The following is a 22,046-nucleotide window of genomic DNA, read 5'->3' on the forward strand; positions in this document are numbered from 1 at the left end:
AACTCCTCCACTGTATTTGCAGCTGCCACTTCTGCAGGAAGGCTATTCCATGCACTACTCTCTCAGTAAAGTAATACTTCCTGATATTACTTTTAAACCTTTGCCCCTCTTATTTAAAACTATGTCCTCTTGTAGCAGTTTTTCTTCTTTTAAATATTCTTTCCTCTTTTACCTGGTTGATTCCCTTTATGTATTTAAAAGTTTCTATCATATCCCCTCTGTCTCGTCTTTCTTCCAAGCTATACATGTTAAGGTCCTTTAATCTTTCCTGGTAAGTTTTATCCTGCAATCCATGTACCAGTTTAGTAGCTCTTCTTCTAATAACTCTCTCCAAAGTATCAATATCCTTCTGGAGATATGGTCTCCAGTACTGAGCACAATACTCCAAATGAGGTCTCACTAGTGCTCTGTAGAGCGGCATGAGCACCTCCCTCTTTCTACTGGTAATTCCTCTTGCTATACACCCAAGCATTCTGCTAGCATTTCCTGCTGCTCTGTGACATTGTCTGCCTACCTTTAAGTCTTCTGAAATAATGATCCCTAAATCCCTTTCCTCAGATACTGAGGTTAGGACTGTATCACTGATTTTATATTCTGCTCTTGGGTTTTTACGTCCCAGGTGCATTATCTTGCACTTATCAACATTAAATTTTAGTTGTCAGATTTTCGACCATTCCTCTAGTTTTCCTAAGTCCTTTTCGTTTTTTTTTTTTTTATAATTCCTAAATGCTATCTTTTTGTTTTTAATGATTTTGGCCACTTCTGCTGAGTACCACAGTGGTCTCTTCCTTTTTTTGCTTTTACTGACAAGCCTAATGCAATCTTCTGTTGCCTTCAATAGTGCCACTTTTAAGTAGTCCCATTTCTCCTGGACTCCAATGAAACTGTTCCAGTCTGATAGGGACTCGTATACCACTAATCTAATTTTAGAAAAGTCCGTTTTTCTAAAATCTAAAACTTTTGTTTTTGTGTGGTGTGACTCAGTCACTGTACTTATAGTAAACCACACTGACTGGTGATCACTAGATCCCAAGCTTTCCCCTACAGTAAAATCAGATACCAAATTCCCATTTGTGAATACTAAATCTAAAATGGCCTCCTTCCGGGTTGGCTCCTCCACTACTTGCTGTAGAGATAATCCCAGTAGGGAATTTAGAATATCTGTACTCTTGGCAGAACTAGCTATTTTGGTTTTCCAATTTACATCTGGAAGATTGAAGTCTACCATAATGATAACTTCCCCCTTCAATGTAATTTTAGCCATTTCCTCAACTAGTAGATCATCTAATTCTTTGACTTGTGTAGGTGGTCTATATATAACACCTACACGAGTTACCTTATGATTATCAAGCTGCAAGGTAACCCAAACTGACTCTAAATTGTTCTCGCTAACTTGTATCAAATTCGATTTTATGCTATCTTTCACATACAGGGCCACCCCTTCCCCCTTCTTGCCTTCTCTGTCTTTCCTGTATAGAGAGAACCCTGGTATTGATATATCCCAGTCATTACTCCCCTTGAACCACGTCTCAGTAACAGCCACTACATCTATATTCTCAGATGCCATTATAGCCTCAAGCTCATTGATCTTATTCCCTAGACTGCGAGCATTTGTAGACAAGACTCTGAGCTTGTCATTTCTTAACCTTTGTGCTACTGGCCTCTTCTGGCATTGTTCCGGGGGGCAGTCGGACTGCTGGATTATCACTCTTTTGCCCCCCTTTCCTAGTTTAAATGCTTCTTAGCAAATACTTGGAACTGTTCACCGAGGACATTCGTTCCCTTGAGAGAACGATGCAAACCATCTTTCTTGTACAGTTCTTTTCCATTCCAACAAGAGCTATCATGAGACACAAAGCCAAACCCTTGGTTCAGACACCATTCACCAAGCCATACATTGAATTCCTTAATGCGCATCTTCCTGTCATGCTGAAGGTTATGCACAGGCAAAACTGCAGAGAATGAAACAGTTGATGCAACCTCCCGTATATCCTTTCCAAGTGTATGAAAAGCTTCTTTTACCTTTGAAACCTCATTGCAAGCCAGATCGTTTGTCCCAAGATGGAGAATAACATCCACTTCCCTTTCCTGCTTTGCTTGCCTAACTATATTTAGGATCCGTCGTCTATCCCTGCTAGCGGTAGCACCAGGGAGACATCTCACAACACCAAAATAGGGGCATTTTGTACTGGTACATATATAAGGGGGAATGTTCTTGCACTGGCACACATTATGGGGGGCACCATTGGGGCACTGGCTCTACTGGGGGCATTTTTGCACTGTCACACAGAAGGGGACATTTTTTGCACTGGCACAAATTATAAGGGGGCATTTTTTATATTGGCACACATAAGGGGGTATTTTTGTACTGTTACACATCAGGGGCCATTTTTCTACTGACACATTATAAGCAGAATTATTACTACTAAGGGACTATGGTGAAGATGATTACTATTATGGGCACAATGGGGGCATTATTACTATTGGTAGCGCTGTTAACAGTAAGTGCAATTTGGCAGATAATTATTCGTGGGACAATTATTTTTGGGGAACATTATGTTTACACCGTTAGTGTCAGGGACACTATTTGCTGGGTGCAGTTATTTTTAGGGGGCACTCTGTGCCAATAATTATTGAAGGGAACACTATCTGCGTGGTACTAGTATTTTCAGGGGGACTGTTTCTGCAGTATAGAATTGCGGAGGCACAGTATTGAGGGTGGCAGGATGGGGTGTTGAGAAGGTGGGGGGGGATGATGGAAAAGTAGGAAATTAAGATGTCTGTGTCAGACTCTGCAGAGATAAGAGATGGCTGAAAGAAATCATTATGACAGTCGTCAGAAAGGAGGCGATGAGGAAAGAGAAAGTCTACATCAGAGGAGACGTCAATGGATGTAAGAGATATGTGGCACTGTATTACCCTATGTTATGTACAGCTGTATGTTATGTTTTTCAAGTATGTCTAACAGTTTGCCTGGAGGGAAGGCTTTAGGTTGAGAATTTGGCATGTGGAGGACCTTTTTTTTTTTATTTCTGCCACAAGCAACAGAAAGGCTAGGGAAGCACTGAGAGAAGGGGGAATCCAAGCTGTACTCTTGCACCAGGGCACATGAGCCTTTAGCTATGCCCCCGGATACAGGGAAATATAATTTGGTACTTACGAAAACTTAGAATTTAGCTTTTGAGCAGTCTTCATAATATCTAAAAGTGAGGAACGTGATGGGACCTCAATCATCTCATTGAAATTCTGTCCTTCTACTATCAGCCGTACATGAATAAATTCTTCACCAACAACAACATCGTGCAAAGTCGGTGAACTGGGGATTAACAAAGGATTGCCTAAGGAGAGAAAAATGTGGAACATTGGTTAATAATGTCTAAGTTCAGAGACTGGCCATTTAATCAAGACTGGACATATCAATAACCTAACTATAAAGACCAAGGTAATAAATGTATTCTCCATTATAATCCTGACTAAAAGACATACAGCCAAGTATTGTTCACCTTATTATTACAGTTATGTTACAACTTGACCCCCATAATACCAAAGCCATATCATCATCAGATGTTTCAGCAGCCAAACCAGCTAATTGCTGGGACAGTTTTATTCTGAAAAGGGTTTTCAAGCGGAGACAACCCTTTTAATATAGTCAGTCGTATCAAGCATCTTTTACTTACTTATTGTGTTTTGACAGTCCACATTAGCCACATCCAGATATGATTTTTGAAACAATACAGGCAATAGCTGAGACATCATCATAGGGTTTGAGAACTTCCCTTCTTTCAGTCCATCCATCAGGGCGGTTATTGCTTTGGAACATATATCTTTGTCCTTTCTGCCACCCAATGCTAAAAGAAACTGATAAAGAGGGGTTAGATAGCATTAACAGTGTAGTGTAGTTGCACTCTAGGATGAATGCCTCATTAGATGCAACTTTTGATTCTTTTTTTTACATAATTTCTATCTATACATATTTTATTTCTTGGACTGCGTGATATTGCACACCAGCTTTTTCGACATATAACTTATCTCCTGGATATCAGTGATAGACTTCCAGACGCTTAAAGGCTATGTACACCTTTGGGGGCAATTTTTTTATTAGTGCATTGTACTAAATTTTTTTAATTGGTCTTTATTACAAATATGGAGTCCTTTTCTCTATACAGGGCTTAGATGCTCTATTAGCAGGATCTGAATTTTCTTTCTTTTCTGTCCGTTGGGGAACTGATGGGCTCCTTATCCCTGCTCTCTGACCTTATAAACACTCATCAAAGCTCAATCCTTATCTTACTGATAAGAATGTGGCTCAAATAAGTGTTTATGACCTTTTTTTTTTTTATAAATTAGAATAATTTTTTATTGATCAATAAAGTTATTAACAAAATAAAGATTTGTATACAATAACAAGGATCCTGTCAGTCTATCGATCAAGTTCTTAACAACATAATGAATCTATGACTATAGTAACATCGAGTCAGCGTGATATAAGTTACATAGACAGAACCTTGGTATTATAAAAATATAGGACATTACAAAAATAATGTTAGATAACTACTTAACGTCCAACCACCCCCCCCCCCCCCCCCCCCTTGTTTATGACCTCTTAGTAATTTAGAGATAATGCTTATTAGATGACTGGCACAAAGTGAAAGTTACCACATCTAGTAAAACAGTTAACTCTTTGTGACAGAACAGCTCAATATTTTTAATAAAGACCAATTGAAAAAATTATTTTTAGCCCAAAATGAGTACAATGCAATCATAAAAAAAACTACAACTTCTTTCTTTATCTGTAGACTCACTTGCAAAGCAAGAGGGGTGCTGTAAAGGTTTCCCAGTTCCCCTTCAGTGTTCTGAGATGCCACAATTTTGTCCTTTATGCTTTTAACTGACTTTTTGATATGCATGACCAGCTCACGGGGATAATTATTGAATCTCTTCACACACAGCAGTGCAATGCCAGCCATGGCTTCTGTGTCTGCAACAGAAATAAATGGAAGGATGACACTTTTATTTATTTTTACGCACGTATATAGCGCTTTACAGACATTAGCATCAAGCTTTCCCCAATTGATTGGCTTTTGATGTTGTCCTTGGTCGGATTTGAACCTAGGATTCCAGCGCTGCAAGGCACCAGTGCTAACCACTGAGCCACCATGCTGCACTACAAGATTATATTATATTGTTTAATATCATAGCCATTTATATTCGGAATGCTTTAAAATCTTAGATTAAGCAATTTTACCATGAAATATACTCTTAAATCTGCTGCCAGAACTGCAAACAGCCATTTTTTTCACTTTAGCACAGACAATTAAAGGGCTCAGAAAAATGTAACAAAAATATGGCAATCCTGTGGAAAACATAAGATTTTACCCATGTTGGATTGACAATATACCCAGGGGTCTGTCTGGGAAAATGCCCTGTCAAAGTTAGTAGCTTTGAAATGTGCCCCTTTGAAGAAATGATCCAAGAAAATTAAATGTCAATCCCAATACAGCTCTATTAATCTTTTTCCACTTCCATTACCATATTTAGTAGCAACAAAAAGCATGTAATTTCTTTGTGTTTATGAAAGGATCACTGAAAATCTCTTAATATTTATGTTGGGCTCCTAGGTTCAAATCTGACCAAGGACAACATCTGCATGGAGTTGGTATGTTCTTCCCATGTTTGCGTGGGTTTCCTCCAGGTTCTCCAATTTCCTCCCAAACTCCAAAGACATACTGATAGGGAGCTTAGATTGTGAGCCCCATTGGGGACAGCTTGATGCCAATGTCTGTAAAGCGCTGCGGAATATGTCAGCACTATATAAGTGAGTAAAATATTTGATGACAGAGCACATACTTCCATTTAATAAGTTTATTCTTTCTTACCTACTGAGACCGATTCTCCATGTCCAAACTTGTTTTGTTCTTCAGCAAGAACGAGCTTGTGTATGACATGCCTGTCGATGAACTTATCATTGATGCACATAGCTAGAATGCCAAGGCTGTACTGGTAGTAGTTCGAAAGTGGTTTATTATTAAGGGCTGTAAAAAAAGAGAAAAAAAACCCATCATAATGTTGGATGTATCGATCACTTGTACTTACAATTATTAGTAACAATGGAATGCAGAGTAAACAGTCCAGCAGCATGGCTGGGAGGTAGGCTGCCCCGACCTAAGTGTAATCTCCTGATACTATTTACTGAAAAACGACAGTATTTTTTTTTAATCATGGAAACACATTGGTCTGCATAGGAGCTGTAAACGGAAAAAAAATAAAAAAAACAGGAGATATTTTTCTCCCCTAAAGTGAGGAAAATTGCCTTCTATCTCAGTTTTTTTTTTTTTTTGCCTTCCTAGTCTAGATCAACTTGCAGGATAATAGGCTGATCTGGATGGACAGATGTCTTTTTTCAGCCTTACAAACTATATTACTATGTTACAGTACATTAGTAAGTGCCTTTGCATAATAAATGCCATTTGCCGAAGTGAAGCAAACCCTTTAAGAGCTGAAATTACTCTAATGTCCATTTGTAAATTTCTAAATGCTTCTAGTCCATCGGGAAGTGTAACTGTGGTTAATTTCTTTTTCTTCTAATGTGTATGGACAGTGATAGGGAACATTTTTCTAATACACTTTACTTAGAGAACTTGTACATAGCGCTCTCTAAATGAGCATTGCTAAGGTCTGTCTACACAGTACAGAACAGCGTTCTCTGTGAAGATGGCTGGGGTTAATTCTTTTTCCCTCCCTGCTGGCTCTTATATATTTCTAGAAATTAACACATGTGCAATGCATATATATTTTCTCAGTGAATAATTTTTCTATATCGTAGTGCGCTGAGTAACTAACCAGCGGCCGGGAGATGCAGGGTAGATTGTGCAGTGAACACTGGCTATTGAGGAGGAGAGACATGGAGTTGCTGATTTATAGCATATACTGTCCTTACATGTTGTAAATCAGCTACTCCGTCTTTCATATAGAGACTTCAGTGGGAAATAACTTCACCCAGAGCATGCTCGGTTTGTAAAAAAAAAAAAAATATATATATATATATATATATATATATATATAATAATAATAATAATAATAATAATAATAATAATAATAATAATAATAATAATACCAAGGGACAAAAAAATGGTAGGAAAATATCTCAAAATGGCAGTACAAAAATGCAAGCCTATGGCTGGCGTACACTTCACTTTCTGAAACCACTAGGAGTAGTTTTCTTACAAGTAATACTTGTTATTTTATTGTAAGCTAGGCTTTGTAATTGGCTTTATATTTCTAAAACTGCTGCTTACCCCTCCTGGACCTAAAAAAGGAAGTTCATATGTGCAATCTCACCAAATTTATTAAAAGGGCTAACATTTCAGAAAAAAGGACTGAAATGTTAGCTGATATCAATATATAGGAAGAATTTGGTTCCTTAAATGGGTTGTCTCACTTCAGTAAGTGGCATTTATCATGTAGAGAAAGTTAATACAAGCCACTTACTAATGTATTGTTATTGTCCATATTGCTTCCTTTTCTGTCTGGATTCATTTTTCCATCACATTATACACTGCTCATGTGTATTTCCCAGCGGGCGGTAATCGAAACCCGATGCCTGCTCAAATCATTGAGCAGGCACCTTGGCTAAATGCGCGGGGGGTCCCATGACCCCCCCGTGTCAATTCAGACCTGCGGTTTGCGGCAGCGTGTGGCGGTGCCATCGTGTCCCCATGCGGCTGTAGGAGGGACCCGATGGCATGGAAGGCAGCGTGATGCCTAAGGAAGGCATCGCGCTGCCTTCCGGTGACGAGCCTGTGAGATCCAGCCCCCTGGATCTCACAGGCCGGAAGCTGTATGAGTAATACTCACTGTATTACTCATACAGCCAATGCATTCCAATACAGAAGTATTGGAATGCATTGTAAAGGATTAGACACCCAAAAGTTTAAGTCCCAAAGTGGGACAAAAAATAAAGTGAGAAAAAAAGTTGAAAAAATAAAGTTTTCCCCCCAAAAAATTAAAAGTTTCAAGTAAAAATAAACCAAAACTTAATTTTCCCCAAATAAAGTTAAAAAAAAAAATTAGTAGAAAATAGGGGAAAAAATTCAAGTATACATATTAGGTATCGCCGCGTCCATATCGACCGGCTCTATAAACATATCAAATGACCTAACTCCTCAGATGAACACCGTAAAAAATAAAAACTGTGCTAAATAAACCATTTTTTTGTCACCTTACATCACAAAAAGTACAACAGCAAGCGATCAAAAAGGCGTTTGCCCACCAAAATAGTACCAATCTAACCATCACCTCATCCCGCAAAAAATGAGCCCCTACCTGAGACAATCGCCCAAAAAAAATAAAAAAAACTATGGCTCAGAATATGGAGACACTAAAACATCATTTTTTTGCTTTAAAAAAGCTGTTATTGTGTAAAACTTACATAAATAAAAAAAAGTATACATATTAGGTATCGCCGCGTCCGTATCGACCGGCTCTATAAAAATATCACATGACCTAATCCCTCAGATGAACACCGTAAAAAATTTTAAATAAAAACTGTGCTAAATAAACCATTTTTTGTCACCTTACATCACAAAAAGTGTAATCGCAAGCGATCAAAAAGTCACAAGCACCCCAAATATCACATGATCTAACCTGTCAGATGAATGTTGTAAATAACAAAAAATAAAAACGGTGCCAAAACAGCTATTTCTCGTTATCTTGCCTCACAAAAAGTGTAATATAAAGCAACCAAAAATCATATGTACCCTAAACTAGTACCAACAATACTGCCACCCTATCCTGTAGTTTCTAAAATGGTGCCACTTTTTTGGAGTTTCTACTCTAGGGGTGCATCAGGGGGGCTTCAAATGGGATATGGGGTAAAAAAAAAAACATTCCAGCAAAATCTGCCTTCCAAAAACCGTATGGCATTCCTTTCCTTCTGCGCCCTGCCGTGTGCCTGTACAGCTGTTTACGACCACATATGGGGTGTTTCTGTAAACTACAGAATCAGGGCCATAAATATTGAGTTTTGTTTGGCTGTTAACCCTTGCTTTGTTACTGGGAAAAATGGAAAATTTGCCCAAAAAATTTAATTCTGAAATTTCATCTCCATTTGCCAATAACTCCTGTGGAACACCTAAAGGGTTAACAACGTTTGTATAATCAGTTTTGAATACCTTGAGGGGTGTAGTTTCTTATATGGGGTCACTTTTATGGAGTTTCTACTCTAGGGTTGCTTGCATCAGGGGGGCTTCAAATGGGACACGGTGTCAAAAAACCAGTCCAGCAAAATCTGCCTTCTAAAAACCGTATGGCATTCCTTTCCTTCTGCGCCCTGCCGTGTGCCCGTAGAGCGGTTTATGACCACATATGGGGTGTTTCTGCAAACTACAGAATCAGGGCCATAAATATTGAGTTTGGTTTGGCTGTTAACCCTTGCTTTGTAACTGGAAAAAAATATTAAAATAGAAAATCTGCCAAAAAAGTGAAATTTTGAAATTGTATCTCTATTTTCCATTAATTCTTGTGGAACACCAGTTTTGAGTACCTTGAGGGGTGTAGTTTATAGAATGGGGTCATTTTTGGGTGATTTCTATTATGAAAGCCTCGCAAAGTGACTTCAGACCTGATTGGTCCCTAAAAATTGGGTTTTTGAAAATTTCTGAAAAATTTCAAGATTTGCTTCTAAACTTCTAAGCCTTGTAACATCCCTAAAAAATTTAATATCATTCCCAAAATGATCCAAACATGAAGTAGACATATGGGGAATGTATAGTAATAACTATTTTTTGGAGGTATTACTATGTATTATAGAAGTAGAGAAATTGAAACTTGTAAATTTGCAATTTTTTTATAAATTTTTGGTAAATTTGGTATTTTTTTTATAAATAAAAAAATAATTATTTGACTTCATTTTACCAGTGTCATGAAGTACAATATGTGACGAAAAAACCATCTCAGAATGGCCTGGATAAGTAAAAGCATTTTAAAGTTATCAGCACTTAAAGTGACACTGGTCAGATTTGCAAAAAATGGCCAAGTCTTTAAGGTGAAATAGGGCTGAGTCCTTAAGGGGTTAAAGGACATCTGTCAGCAGTTATGTGCCTATGAAAGTGGCTGACCTGTTACATGTGTACTTGGCAGCTGAAGGCATCTGTGTTGGTCCCATCGCCAAATGTGCCCACATTGCTGAGAAAAATGATGTTTTATTATATGCAAATGAGCCTCTAGGAGCAACAGGGGCTGCCAAGCCCACACGCAGCAGGTCAGTCAGTTTCTTAGGTACAAATCTGCTGACAGATGCCCTTTTAAATAAATGCAATAATCATTTAACAGTTGTGTCATGTCCCTATTCCTCAGCCCTCTGTTTTGATCAGTGGGACAAATATGTAATAACTGGTGTCATCTCCACAGCTGATAATCAGTTATACTGTTATGTATGCAGCATTCATTGGTCACTCAGATATACAGTAAATGATAGAACATAACTATGACAATTACCTATACTGTTCTTTTCTTTGTGAAGGTGGTATTTCATATGTGTGAGTAACCTGCTTCTTACAGATGGGCTTGTGTCGTCACATGAAGCCTTCTGTGCCATCAGCTGTAAGGCTAGTAGTCCTGTCTTTGGCTCACCCTCTTTGACGCCCAATCTACTACATATGTAGAAAATAATACGTTCAGCTAGAGGAAGGCCAACAACATAATCCACAAGTCATAAACATAACATCTGAATAAATACGGTCATGACTCCTTTAGGATGGGGTTACACATTAGCAATCGTGCCCACCCCTGACTGTGTGACGCAACACGGGGTGGCGATCAGTTATCAGGGCGGTGCGGTCGTTTTTTTTTTTATTAATGTAGTGTTTATTCGTACTATTTTAGGGTACATAAAACTTTTTGATCATTTAAAAAAAAAGTTGATCTTTTTTAAAGTAGTAAAAGTAGCAAACCATAATAAAAACATACATTTGGTACTGCCCTGCAAATCTAAGTGAACGTGTAATTTTTACCACACAGTGAACCTCGTAAAAACACCTCCAAAATTGACAGAGTTGCATTTTTGGTTCCTTCAATTCTAAATTATTATTTTATTTTTTTACATGTCCTCAATATATTACACGGTCATGTTAATGGGAAAATAGAACAGTTATGGCTCTTGGAAGACAGGGAGTGAAAAAATAAAATGGCTTTGGAGGTTAAAGGGGTCTGCATGGTGACAGATTTCCTTTAAGTGCTGTGCAAATAAAAAAAAAGGCACAGATGGAGAAAAAGACTTTGCTCTAACGTATCTAGCATTGCTGGTAAATGATTGCTTGTCATTTTACTACAATATGGGTTTTAGAGCACAGAAAATGAAGAGTCTGCCGATTAAGCACAGGAAATATAAGTCAATCTGGTAGCCCTGCAGATAATCTGTAGAACCATTTTATGGCTAAAAGAGGCATTTCTGATAACACTTTTAGTGTTGAGCGAATCAAACTATCCAAAGTGGACTTCAATACGAATTTCAGGGAAAATTCTAAATCACTCTAAAGCCCTGAATTGGCGGTAAAAAAAAAAAAAAAAATCATACCAAAGAGACCATCTTGATTGAATCTCATGCACGGTGACATCTGACGTCACCATGCCAGCCAGCGTGATGACGTCATCACACGACACACAGGATTTCGCGCGGGATCTTCAATTAATATGGCCGTTGTGGCCTTTTTTTGCGCTCAAATGTATAATTTTTTATTTTTTCCCCCTATTAACTCCTGAAAGCCCTAATTATTTATCTCAGAAGCCTGGCATCTGAGGGTTCAATGATGGATGACCGTTCTCTGTCATTGCGCCCACTACTCACAAAGAATCATTATTTATACATTTTCTTTTAAAGTGGCTTCAGCTATGGAGATTAATTTTGAGAAGGTAAAAATAAGAGTACTTTATGCTTGTTTCAGACAAGCGTGTTTGGTCCGTAAATCATGGCCCGTGTGAAGGCCGCAGGCGACCCACAGTCATTGTATCGTATAGGCATAGTGATCTATGAAGCTGTGAGTTCCACCAGCCCAACCACAAGTCTGCTGCACCATACTCAGATGATGCTGGACCTCAAAGCATCCTAGATCACTATGATAGTAAGTTTGGGTCAGCAGAGCCGCTATCAGTCCAGAAAATTCAGTCATCACACAGAACGTGTTTCCAAACACCTGAAACATCATCTGAAAGCAGCCTAACATTTAAATACCTCATATTTAATGATGAATGATTGATAAACTAATCTTTATGATTACTTCACATAAATACAGGTGAAACTCGAAAAATGTTAAATATCATGCAAAAGTTCATTTATTTCAGTAATGCAACTTAAAAAGTGAAACTAACATATGAGATAGACTCATTACATGCAAAGCAAGATATTTCAAGCCTTTAGTTTTTATCATTTGGATGATTATGGCTTACAGCTTATGAAACCCCAATGTCACAATCTCAGAAAATTTGAATATTGTTAAAAGGTTCTAGTCAGCTAATTAATCCATAACACCTGCAAAAGGTTCCCGAGCCTTTTAAATTGTCTCTCAGTCTGGTTCAGTAGGAATCACAATCATGGGAAAGTCTGCTGACCTGACAGTTATGCAGAAAACCATCATTAACACCTTCCATAAGGAGGGAAAACCTCAAAAGGTAATTGCAAAAGAAGTTGGGAACATCCAAAGTGCTGTATCAAAGCACATTAATAGAAAGTTATGTGGAAGGGACAAGTGTGGAAGAAAAAGGTGCACAAGCAGCAGGGATGACCGCAGCCTGGACAGAATTGTCAGGAAAAGGCCATTCAAAAGTGTTGGGGACTTTCACAAGGAGTTGACTGATTCTGGAGTTAGTGTATCAAGAGCCACCACACACAGACGGATCCTGGACATGGGCTTCAAATGCCGTATTCCTCTTGTCAAGCCTCTCCTGAACAACAAACAACGTCAGAAGCGTCTTACCTGGTCTAAAGAAAAAAAAAGAACTGGTCTGTTGCTTAGTGATCCAAAGTCCTCTTTTCTGATGAGAGCAACTTTTGCATCTCATTTGGAAACCAAGGACCCAGAGTCTGGAGGAAGAATGGAGAGGCACACGATGCAAGATGCTTGAAGTCCAGTGTGAAGTTTCTACAGTCTGTGTTGATTTGGGGAGCCATGTCATCTGCTGGTGTTGGTCCACTGTGCTTCATTAAGTCCAGAGTCAACGCAGCCAGGAGATTTTGAAGCACTTCATGCTTCCTTCCGCAGACAAGCTTTATAGAGATGGGGACTTCATTTTCCAGCACGACTTGGCACCTGCCCACACTGCCAAAAGTACCAAAACCTGGTTCAATGACCATGGGATTACTGTGCTTGATTGGCCAGCAAACTCACCTGACCTGAACCCTATAGAGAATCTATGGGGCATTGCCAACAGAAAGATGAGAGACATGAGACCAAACAATGCAGAAGAGCTGAAGGCTGCTATTGAAGCATCCTGGTCTTCCATAACACCTCAGCAGTGCCATAGGCTGATGGCATCCATGCCACGTCGCATTGAGGCAGTAATTGATGCAAAAGGGGCCCAAACCAAGTACTGAGTACATATGCATGATTATATTTTTCAGAGGTCCTACATTTTTCTATTTAACATCCTTTTTTATTGATTTTATGTAATCAAATTTTCTGAGATTGTGAATTTGGGGTTTTCATAAGCTGTAAGCCATAATCATCCAAATGATAACAAATGAAGGCTTGAAATATCTTGCTTTGCATGTAATGAGTCTCTCTCATATGTTAGTTTCACCTTTTAAGTGGCATTACTGAAATAAATGAACTTTTGCACGATATTCTAATTTTTCGAGTTTCACTTGTACATTCTCAGCCTTAAAAAATAAATAAATAAAATTCCAAGGAGCCACCATTTGGTTTGGTCACTCTCTGGTTCTTTAAATCCTGTCTGTAAGGTTAGAAAATGAACAAACAGTAGCGGTGATCTCCTAATACACGTTATATGGTACCTGGCAGAAATGGTTTCCATTGATGTTTTCAGCTTCTGGAAGTACTCATCCTCTTTTTCCAGATTATGATCTTCAGAAAGACGAAGACCAACATAGACACTGGGATTTGCATCGCTGGAAGTGTCGAGTGTCACTCTCAGTAGCTTAAGGTTCAACGATTTAATTAAATGTTTATTGTCTTCAGGAATTTCTTTAAAAAAATAAAAATACAGAAATATCAATAGCATATTTCTAAATGCTCTCTCACTGAAGACATATATATACACACACATATAAGATAGCAGTCATCCAGTCAACATCTATCCTGACTCTCCCCATAAGCAAGCATCATCTATTACAATATGGCCAGCTGAGAGGTGAGCTACAATAAATCAGCCACAGCACAGCTGAGAGGCAGTCACAGCAGCCAAAAATTATACGGAAATGCATTTTATTGGAAGGGTGGTTTCATACACAGCTTTTTTTTTTTAAGCCTTGTTTTTTTGTGACTGTTTTGATGCAGTTTATTTTTTTGTGTGTGTCTTCGGCAGGAAAGAGATGTTTAAATATTTTCTTTATATTTCCCATTCCCTTTGAATACACTTCTAGCTTTGGCTAAAAATAAAACTGCATCAAGCACTGGCAAAAGGCAATTTAAAATAAAAAAAAAGCCGTGTGTGAAACCACCCATAAAGGGGCTGTCCCGTCTACACATGTGTGGCATATCCACAGGACACCTCTGGAACACTCACCTATCTTGCGCCACTGTGGATGGAGAGGTGACTGTGAATTCCCAAAGTAAGCAAGATAAACAATACAAATTGGAAACTACCAATTTGAGGTATATTAAAACCTTCAGACACTTTTACCTCATACTGGTGGTCAACCTGTGATATCCACATGTAGTTTTCCACTTATTGCTGGACTGCACGTGTACTTGCAGTGTGGTAATTAGCGGCAATCTGGCTGTGGCACCCACAGCTTGCCTGTAAACGCGATAGCACTCTTAAGCTGGATTTATACGGCCGAATGTGCGGCCAATTGTCAGGAAGGGAGCGTTTCTTCCCCACAGTTGGCTGCTCGTTCAGTAAAGCAATCTTCTTCACTGTATGAGGATGAGGGATCACTATTGTGATCCCTCGTCCTTTATACAGAATCATGGTTTCTGAGCAGCAGATTGCTGTTTAGACAACACAATCTTCTGCCCAAAAGCCATGATTGTTGGTGCCTGCACAAATGTCAGGATCACCCACTGAATGAGCGTTGGTTGCAGGAGTGGTTGTTCCCGGTAATCTTCCTGATTCTACAACTAATAAACATCAAAAATTTTGCCAGGTGCTGCCAGCTACTACAGACAAACATAAAGCACATCCCTCGGTTTAGTTGTTGGCCAGTTGTGATATGTGCAAAGCTATCCACCGAGCAATGAGAACATAACGGTGCTCTGGTAGTCACTGTCTGTCTTCATAAGCCCTCTTGCACACGAACGTAGTAGATCTGTTCCGTGCATTGGGGACCGCAATTTGAGGTCCTCCATTGCACAGGTAACGTCCGTGCGGCGGCCGGGACGGATCGAGACCCATTCAACTTGAAAGGGTTCGTGATCTGTCCGCACCGCAAAAAAAAAATAGAACAAGTTCTATTTTTTTGCGGTGCGGAGGCACGGATAGAAACACCACGGAAGCACTCCGTAGTGGTTTCGTGGGGTTCCGATCCGTGCTTCCGTTCCGATCTTCGCGATTGCGGACCCATTCAAGTGCATGGGTCCGCATCCGTGATGCGGAGCGCACACGGGCCGGTGCCCGTGTATTGCGGACCCGCCGTATGTGGGCCGCAATACAGCCACAGACACACAACGTTCGTGTGCAAGTGGCCTAATGGAGATAAAATCCTCCCCAAAGTGTGTTTCTTTATGCAATACTTTTACTCACCACATAACTTCATGGGTGCAATAAAGGCTTGCACCAAAATAACCAGGACCTGCCAGTTTAGAGCCATTATCTATCTGCAAGAGAAAACCAATATTGGATCAACAGAGACATTATAAAAAATGTTTTTGTAAAGAAGTTCATTACATATACAAGGACATATACCAAGAAATTCTGGGTCCCCGACACAAAAGTGGACATACCCTATGTGCAGCCAACGCAAACTGTACAGGGGTCATGTAGGCAACCATCACCATAAAAAACTGCAGTTCTTCCTGTACTCTACTAGATTGCATATACAGTTAGGTCCATATATATTTGGACAGAGACAACATTTTTCAAATTTTTGTTCTGTACATTTCCACAATGAATTTTGAACAAAACAATTCAGATGCAGTTGAAGTTCAGACTTTCAGCTTTAATTCAGTGGGTTGAACAAAATGATTGCATAAAAATGTGAGGAACTAAAGCTTTTTTTAAACTCAATCCCTTCATTTCATGGGCTCAAAAGTAATTGGACAAATTAAATAATTATAAATAAAATGTTAATTTCTAATATTTGGTTGAAAACCCTTTGTTGGCAATGACTGCCTGAAGTCTTGAACTCATGGACATCACCAGACGCTGTGTTTCCTCCTTTTTAATGCTCGGCCAGGCCTTTACTGCAGCGGTTTTCAGTTGCTGTTTGTTTGTGGGCCTTTCTGTCTGAAGTTTAGTCTTTAACAAGGGAAATGCTCTATTGGGTTCAGATCAGATGACTGACTTGGCCATTCAAGAATATTCTACTTCTTTGCTTTAATAAACTCCTGGGTTGCTTTGGCTTTATGTTTTGGGTTATTCTCCATCTGTATTATGAGACGCCGACCAATCAGTTTGGCTGCATTTGGCTGGACTTGAGCACACAGTATGTCCCTGAAAACGCCAGAATTCATCCGGCTGCTTCTGTCCTCAGGGGACTAGGGTCCCAGTGCCACTGGCAGCCATGCATGCCCATGCCATCACACTGCCTCCGCCGTGTATAACAGATGTGGTAGGCTTTGTATCATTTGATGTACCATGCCTTCGTCATCCTTTTTTCTTTCCATCATTCTGGTAGAGGTTGATCTTGGTTTCATCTGTCCAAAGAATGTTCTTCCAGAAGTGTGCTGGTTTTTTAAGATTTTTTTTTAGCAAAGTCCAATCTAGCCTTCTTATTCTTGAGGCTTATGAGTGGCTTGCACTGTGCAGTGAACCCTCTGTATTTACTTTTATGCAGTCTTCTCCTTATGGTAGATTTGGATATTGATATGCCTATATCCTGGACAGTGTTGTTCACTTGGTTGGCTGTTGTGAAGGGGTTTCTCTTCACCATGGTAATTATTCTGCGATCATCCACCACTGTTCTCTTCCGTGGGCGTCCAGGTCTTTTTGCATTGTTGAGGTCACCAGTGCTTTCTTTCTTTTTCAGGATGTAACAAACTGTACATTTTGCCACTCCTAATAGTGTAGCAATTTCTCAGATGTTTTTTTCTGTTTTCGCAGATGAAGGATGGCTTGTTTCACCTGCATGGAGACCGCAAGTTTACTTCTCAGCAAAATCTTCAAAATGCAAGCAACACGCCTCAAATTAACTCCAGGTTATGTGCTTAATTGAGAATGAAATAATGAAGGAATTGCCCACAGCTGCCCATGAAACAGCCTTTGAGTCAAATTCAGTCCAATTACTTTTGGTCCCTTTAAAAACAGGGTGCCACATGTCAAGGAGCTGACACTCCTAAACCCTTCATCCAATTGAATGTGGATACCCTCAAATGAAAGGTAAAAGTCTGGACTTTATGTCCATGTTCATTATATAACCATAAATTGAATATGTTTTAGTAAAACAGGTAAAAAACAACAAAATGTGTGTCAGTGTCCAAATATATATGGACCTAACTAAGTGTGTTACCTAAGATAAGCTTTATAGCACTCAACTCTGCTAGACTGAAAGGTGCCATATACTTTTCTTTTTGCCTATGACAAAAATGTCAACCTCACTTCTACAGGAGCCATACGGGAGAAAATCAAATTGTAGCTTGTGCAGTGCACCACGTCAAATTATTGTGCCACCTGAAATCACAATGTGGCACATTTACTAAGCTTGCCTTTTTTTTTTTGGAGTAAAAAAACTGGCGTATTGGCAAAGTCTGTTTTCCATTTGCTCCTCATTTATTATCCTTTCATAAATGTGGTTTGCCTTTTTTGTCTGACATCTAGTGGTCGTTTTCATGCAAGACAGATTCAAATTCACTAAACTGGTCTAAATAGTATGTGCATGAAAATGTGGCACAAGTGAGCTGAATTTTGGCACACGTCTCAATGAAAGTAGACAAATTGTGGTGCAACTTATCACTCAAAACAGAAAAGTACGCCAGTGCACGTGCTCAGCGTCATATCCAGAGGTTGTCTTTTCAAAATAGACGCATGAGTGCTGCCAGCATTGCTGCAGAGGTTAAAGGGGTTTGCTGAAGACAAGCAGACTAAAGACATGGATTACTGAAACCATGTCCTGTGGTCTGATGAGACCAAGATAAACCTATTTGGTTCAGATGGTGTCAAGTGTGTCTGGCGGCAACCAGGTAAGGGGTACAAAGACAAGTGTGTCTTGCCCACAGTCAAGCACGGTGGTGGAAATGTCATGGTTTGGGGCTGCATGGGTGCTGCCGGCTGTGGGGAGCTACAGTTCATTGAGGGAACCATGAATGCCAACATGTACTGTGACATACTGAAGCAGAGCTTGATCCCCTCCCTTCGGAAACTTTGCCGCAGTATTCCAACATGATAACGACCCCAAACACACATCCAAGATGACCACTGCCTTGCTAAAGAAACTCAGGGTAAAAGGTGCTGGACTGGCCAAGCATGATTCCAGAACTAAACCCTAGGGAGCATCTGTGGGGCATCCTCAAACGGAAAGTGGAGGAGCGCAAGGTCTCTAACATCCACCAGCTCTGTGATGTTGTCATAGAGGAGTGGAAGAGAATTCCAGTAGCAACTTGTGAAGCTCTGGTGAACTCCATGCCCAAGAGAGTTAAGGTAGTGGTGGAAAATAATGGTGGGCACACATAATATTGACACTTTGGGCACAATTTGGCCATTTTTACTTAGGGGTGTAATCACTTTTGTTGCCAGTGGTTTAGACATTAATGGCTGTGTGTTGAGTTACTTTGAGGGCACACCAAATTGACACTCTTATACAAGCTGTACACTGACTACTTTACCATGTGTCAAAGTGTCAGATCTTCAGTGTTGTCCCATGAAAAGATAGAATAAAAGATTTACATAAAATGTGAGGAGTGTATTCACTTTTGTGAGATATATATATATATATATATATATATAAAAAAAAAAAATAACAAAAAGGGCAGCACTCCAGAAAGTAAAAAATGAAAAAATCTTTAATTACCCATATGGGACAAGCGACGTTTCGGCTCAATGTGTGAGCCTTTCTCAAGAGATATTATATATATATATATCTCTTGAGAAAGGCTCACACATTAAGCCGAAACGTCGCTTGCCCTTTTTGTTATTTTTTTTATATATATATATATATATATATATATATATATATATATATATATATTTATTTATTTATTTATTACATACACAGTGCTGCCCATAATTATTCATACCCCTAGCAAATTTTGACTTAAAGTTACTTTTATTCAACCAGCAAGTAATTTTTTGATGGGAAATGACATAGGTGTCTCCCAAAAGATAATAAGACGATGTACAAGAGGCATTATTGTGGAAAAAACATTTCTCAGCTTTTATTTACATTTGAGCAAAAAGTGTCCAGTCCAAAATTATTCATACCCTTCTCAATAATCAATAGAAAAGCCTTTATTGGCGATTACAGCAATCAAACGCTTCCTATAATTGCAGACCAGCTTTTTGCATGTCTCCACAGGCATTTTTGCCCATTTATCTTTAGCAATGAGCTCCAAATCTTTCAGGTTGGAGGGTCTTCTTGCCATCACCCTGATCTTTAGCTCCCTCCACAGAATCTCAATTGGATTCAAGTCTGGACTCTGGCTGGGCCACTCCAAAACATTATTGTTGTTGTCTGCTAACCATTTCTTCACCACTTTTGCTGTGTGTTTTGGGTCATTGTCATGCTGAAATGTCCACTGGTGCCCAAGGCAAAGTTTCTCTGCAGACTGCCTGATGTTGTCGTTGAGAATCCTCATGTATTGCTCTTTTTTCATGGTGCCGTTTACTGTGATTAGGTTCCCTGGTCCATTGGCTGAAAAACACCCCCAAAGAATTAGGATCCCACCACCATATTTGACAGTGGGGATGGTGTTCTTTGGGTTGAAGGCTTCTCCTTTTTTACGCCAACTGGACACTTTTTGCTCAAATGTAAATAAAAGCTGAGAAATGATGTTTTTTTTCCACAATAATGCCTCTTGTACATCGTCTTATTATCATTTGGGAGACACCTATGTCATTTCCCGTCAAAAAATTACTTGCTGGTTGAATAAAAGTAACTTCAAGTCAAAATTGAGTATGAATAATTATGGGCAGCACTGTATAAAAAGAAAAATGGCAGCACAGACATAAATGTTGATGATGCACGGGTGCAAGGCCCAATGGGAATAAGCAATTACCCACACATAAAAATGAAAAAGGGCAGCACTCCAAAAAATGTAAAGAAAAACTGTTTATTCACCCAGTGGTACGGCGACGTTTAAGCTCAACAATAGAGCCTTTTCAAGTCGCTTGAGAAAGGCTCTATTGTTGAGCTGAAACATCGCTGTACCACTGGGTAAATAAACAGTTTTTCTTTTAATTTTTTGGAGTGCTGCCCTTTTTCGTATATATATTATATATATATATATAATGTTACTAGGGGTAGTCTTGCAGTCTATCATGCTAGACTACTCCTAGTAATATATTAAAATACTGCAAGACTACCCCTAAAAATAGAGAAATATGCTGAAAGACTACCTCTCCTCATGTATATGACCATATCCATTTTGTGGTCCGCAAACCACGGATCCACAAAATACGGATTTTATCAGTAACAGTGTCTGTTCTGCAAATTATAGAACTTGTCCTATTCTGCTATGGATTCTTTGAAGTCAATGAAATAAATTTAGATCGCACACAGACAGTATGCGTATTTTGCAGTTATATGGTTTGTGGACTGTGAAATGGATATGTTCATTTGCATCAGGCTTAATACATATAGATAGGACTACCCCTAGTAATAAATATATATTGGGGATTTTATCAAAACAGGTGCAAAGAAAACCTTAGTTGTCCATAGCAACAATCAGATTCCATTTATTTATTTTTTTAGAGCTTTTTTGGAAAATTAAGGATCAATCTGATTGGTTGCTATGGGCAACTAAGTTTTTCCTTGCACCTGTTTTGATAAATCTCCCTATATACTGCAGGATTAACCCTAGTAATAGATATATTTGTGGTCCTGGCTACGGCGCGAAGCCTAGCATGCGAGTCCTAATACCTAATCTAACTAGGTAGGCTAGTGGTGTGCCCTTAGCCACGGAACGAGGGTAGGCAAATAAAGGGGGCATACCCTGAAGGAGATGTATTGAAGAAGGGCCGGGAGGGTGGGGCGAGAGAGGATGCGCACCCCATGTGCGGGGCGGCAGGGCTTATGAAGTCCCCTACGCCCCTCCCACAAATGCAGGCTGAAATTCAGCCTGCTAGATTTGTGGTCCTGGCTACGGCGCGAAGCCTAGCATGCGAGTCCTAATACCTAATCTAACTAGGTAGGCCAGTGGTGTGCCCTTAGCCACGGAACGAGGGTAGGCAAATAAAGGGGGCAAAAAATGCGAGTAGGAAATGGTTTATTGATACAACCCTTTTATTGTTGTTAATTTTTTTTACAGTACCAAGTCGTCGGAGAAAGCTCTGGTGATCTTGGCTTTCGGATGCGGGATGTACCGCGAGAAACACGATGATTGCCATTGTCCCATTTTGCGTATGATGTGAGCCGGGACCCAGTGTTTAGATGCGGCGGAGGCGGCTCCGATCCAGAACGAATGGCCCAATATGGTCCGGGGTTAAACCCTAAACCGGATGCGAGGCTGCGCATGTGCTTGGTAAACTGCGAAGATGAGAGTGGCCATGAAGGGAAAGGAAGT

General features: G+C 39.5%; 1 protein-coding gene across 1 annotated transcript in view; it reads right to left on the bottom strand.

Moving 5' to 3' along the window:
- The window catches only part of TCN2 (transcobalamin 2), a 49,016-nt gene that overhangs the window by 5,145 nt on the left and 21,825 nt on the right, over positions 1-22,046 (bottom strand). Inside the window, exons 3-9 of the mRNA XM_040416004.1 lie at positions 15,916-15,989; positions 14,006-14,195; positions 10,495-10,649; positions 5,877-6,032; positions 4,803-4,978; positions 3,678-3,858; positions 3,161-3,338 (exon numbers count right to left, since the gene is read on the bottom strand). Of these exons, the coding sequence (XP_040271938.1) occupies positions 3,161-3,338; positions 3,678-3,858; positions 4,803-4,978; positions 5,877-6,032; positions 10,495-10,649; positions 14,006-14,195; positions 15,916-15,982 (1,103 nt within the window). The 5' untranslated portion in view covers positions 15,983-15,989. The remainder of the gene's footprint in view (positions 1-3,160; positions 3,339-3,677; positions 3,859-4,802; positions 4,979-5,876; positions 6,033-10,494; positions 10,650-14,005; positions 14,196-15,915; positions 15,990-22,046) is intronic.

This window comes from Bufo bufo, chromosome 2 (assembly GCF_905171765.1).
Source record: "Bufo bufo chromosome 2, aBufBuf1.1, whole genome shotgun sequence".
NCBI classification, from domain to species: Eukaryota; Metazoa; Chordata; class Amphibia; order Anura; family Bufonidae; genus Bufo; species Bufo bufo.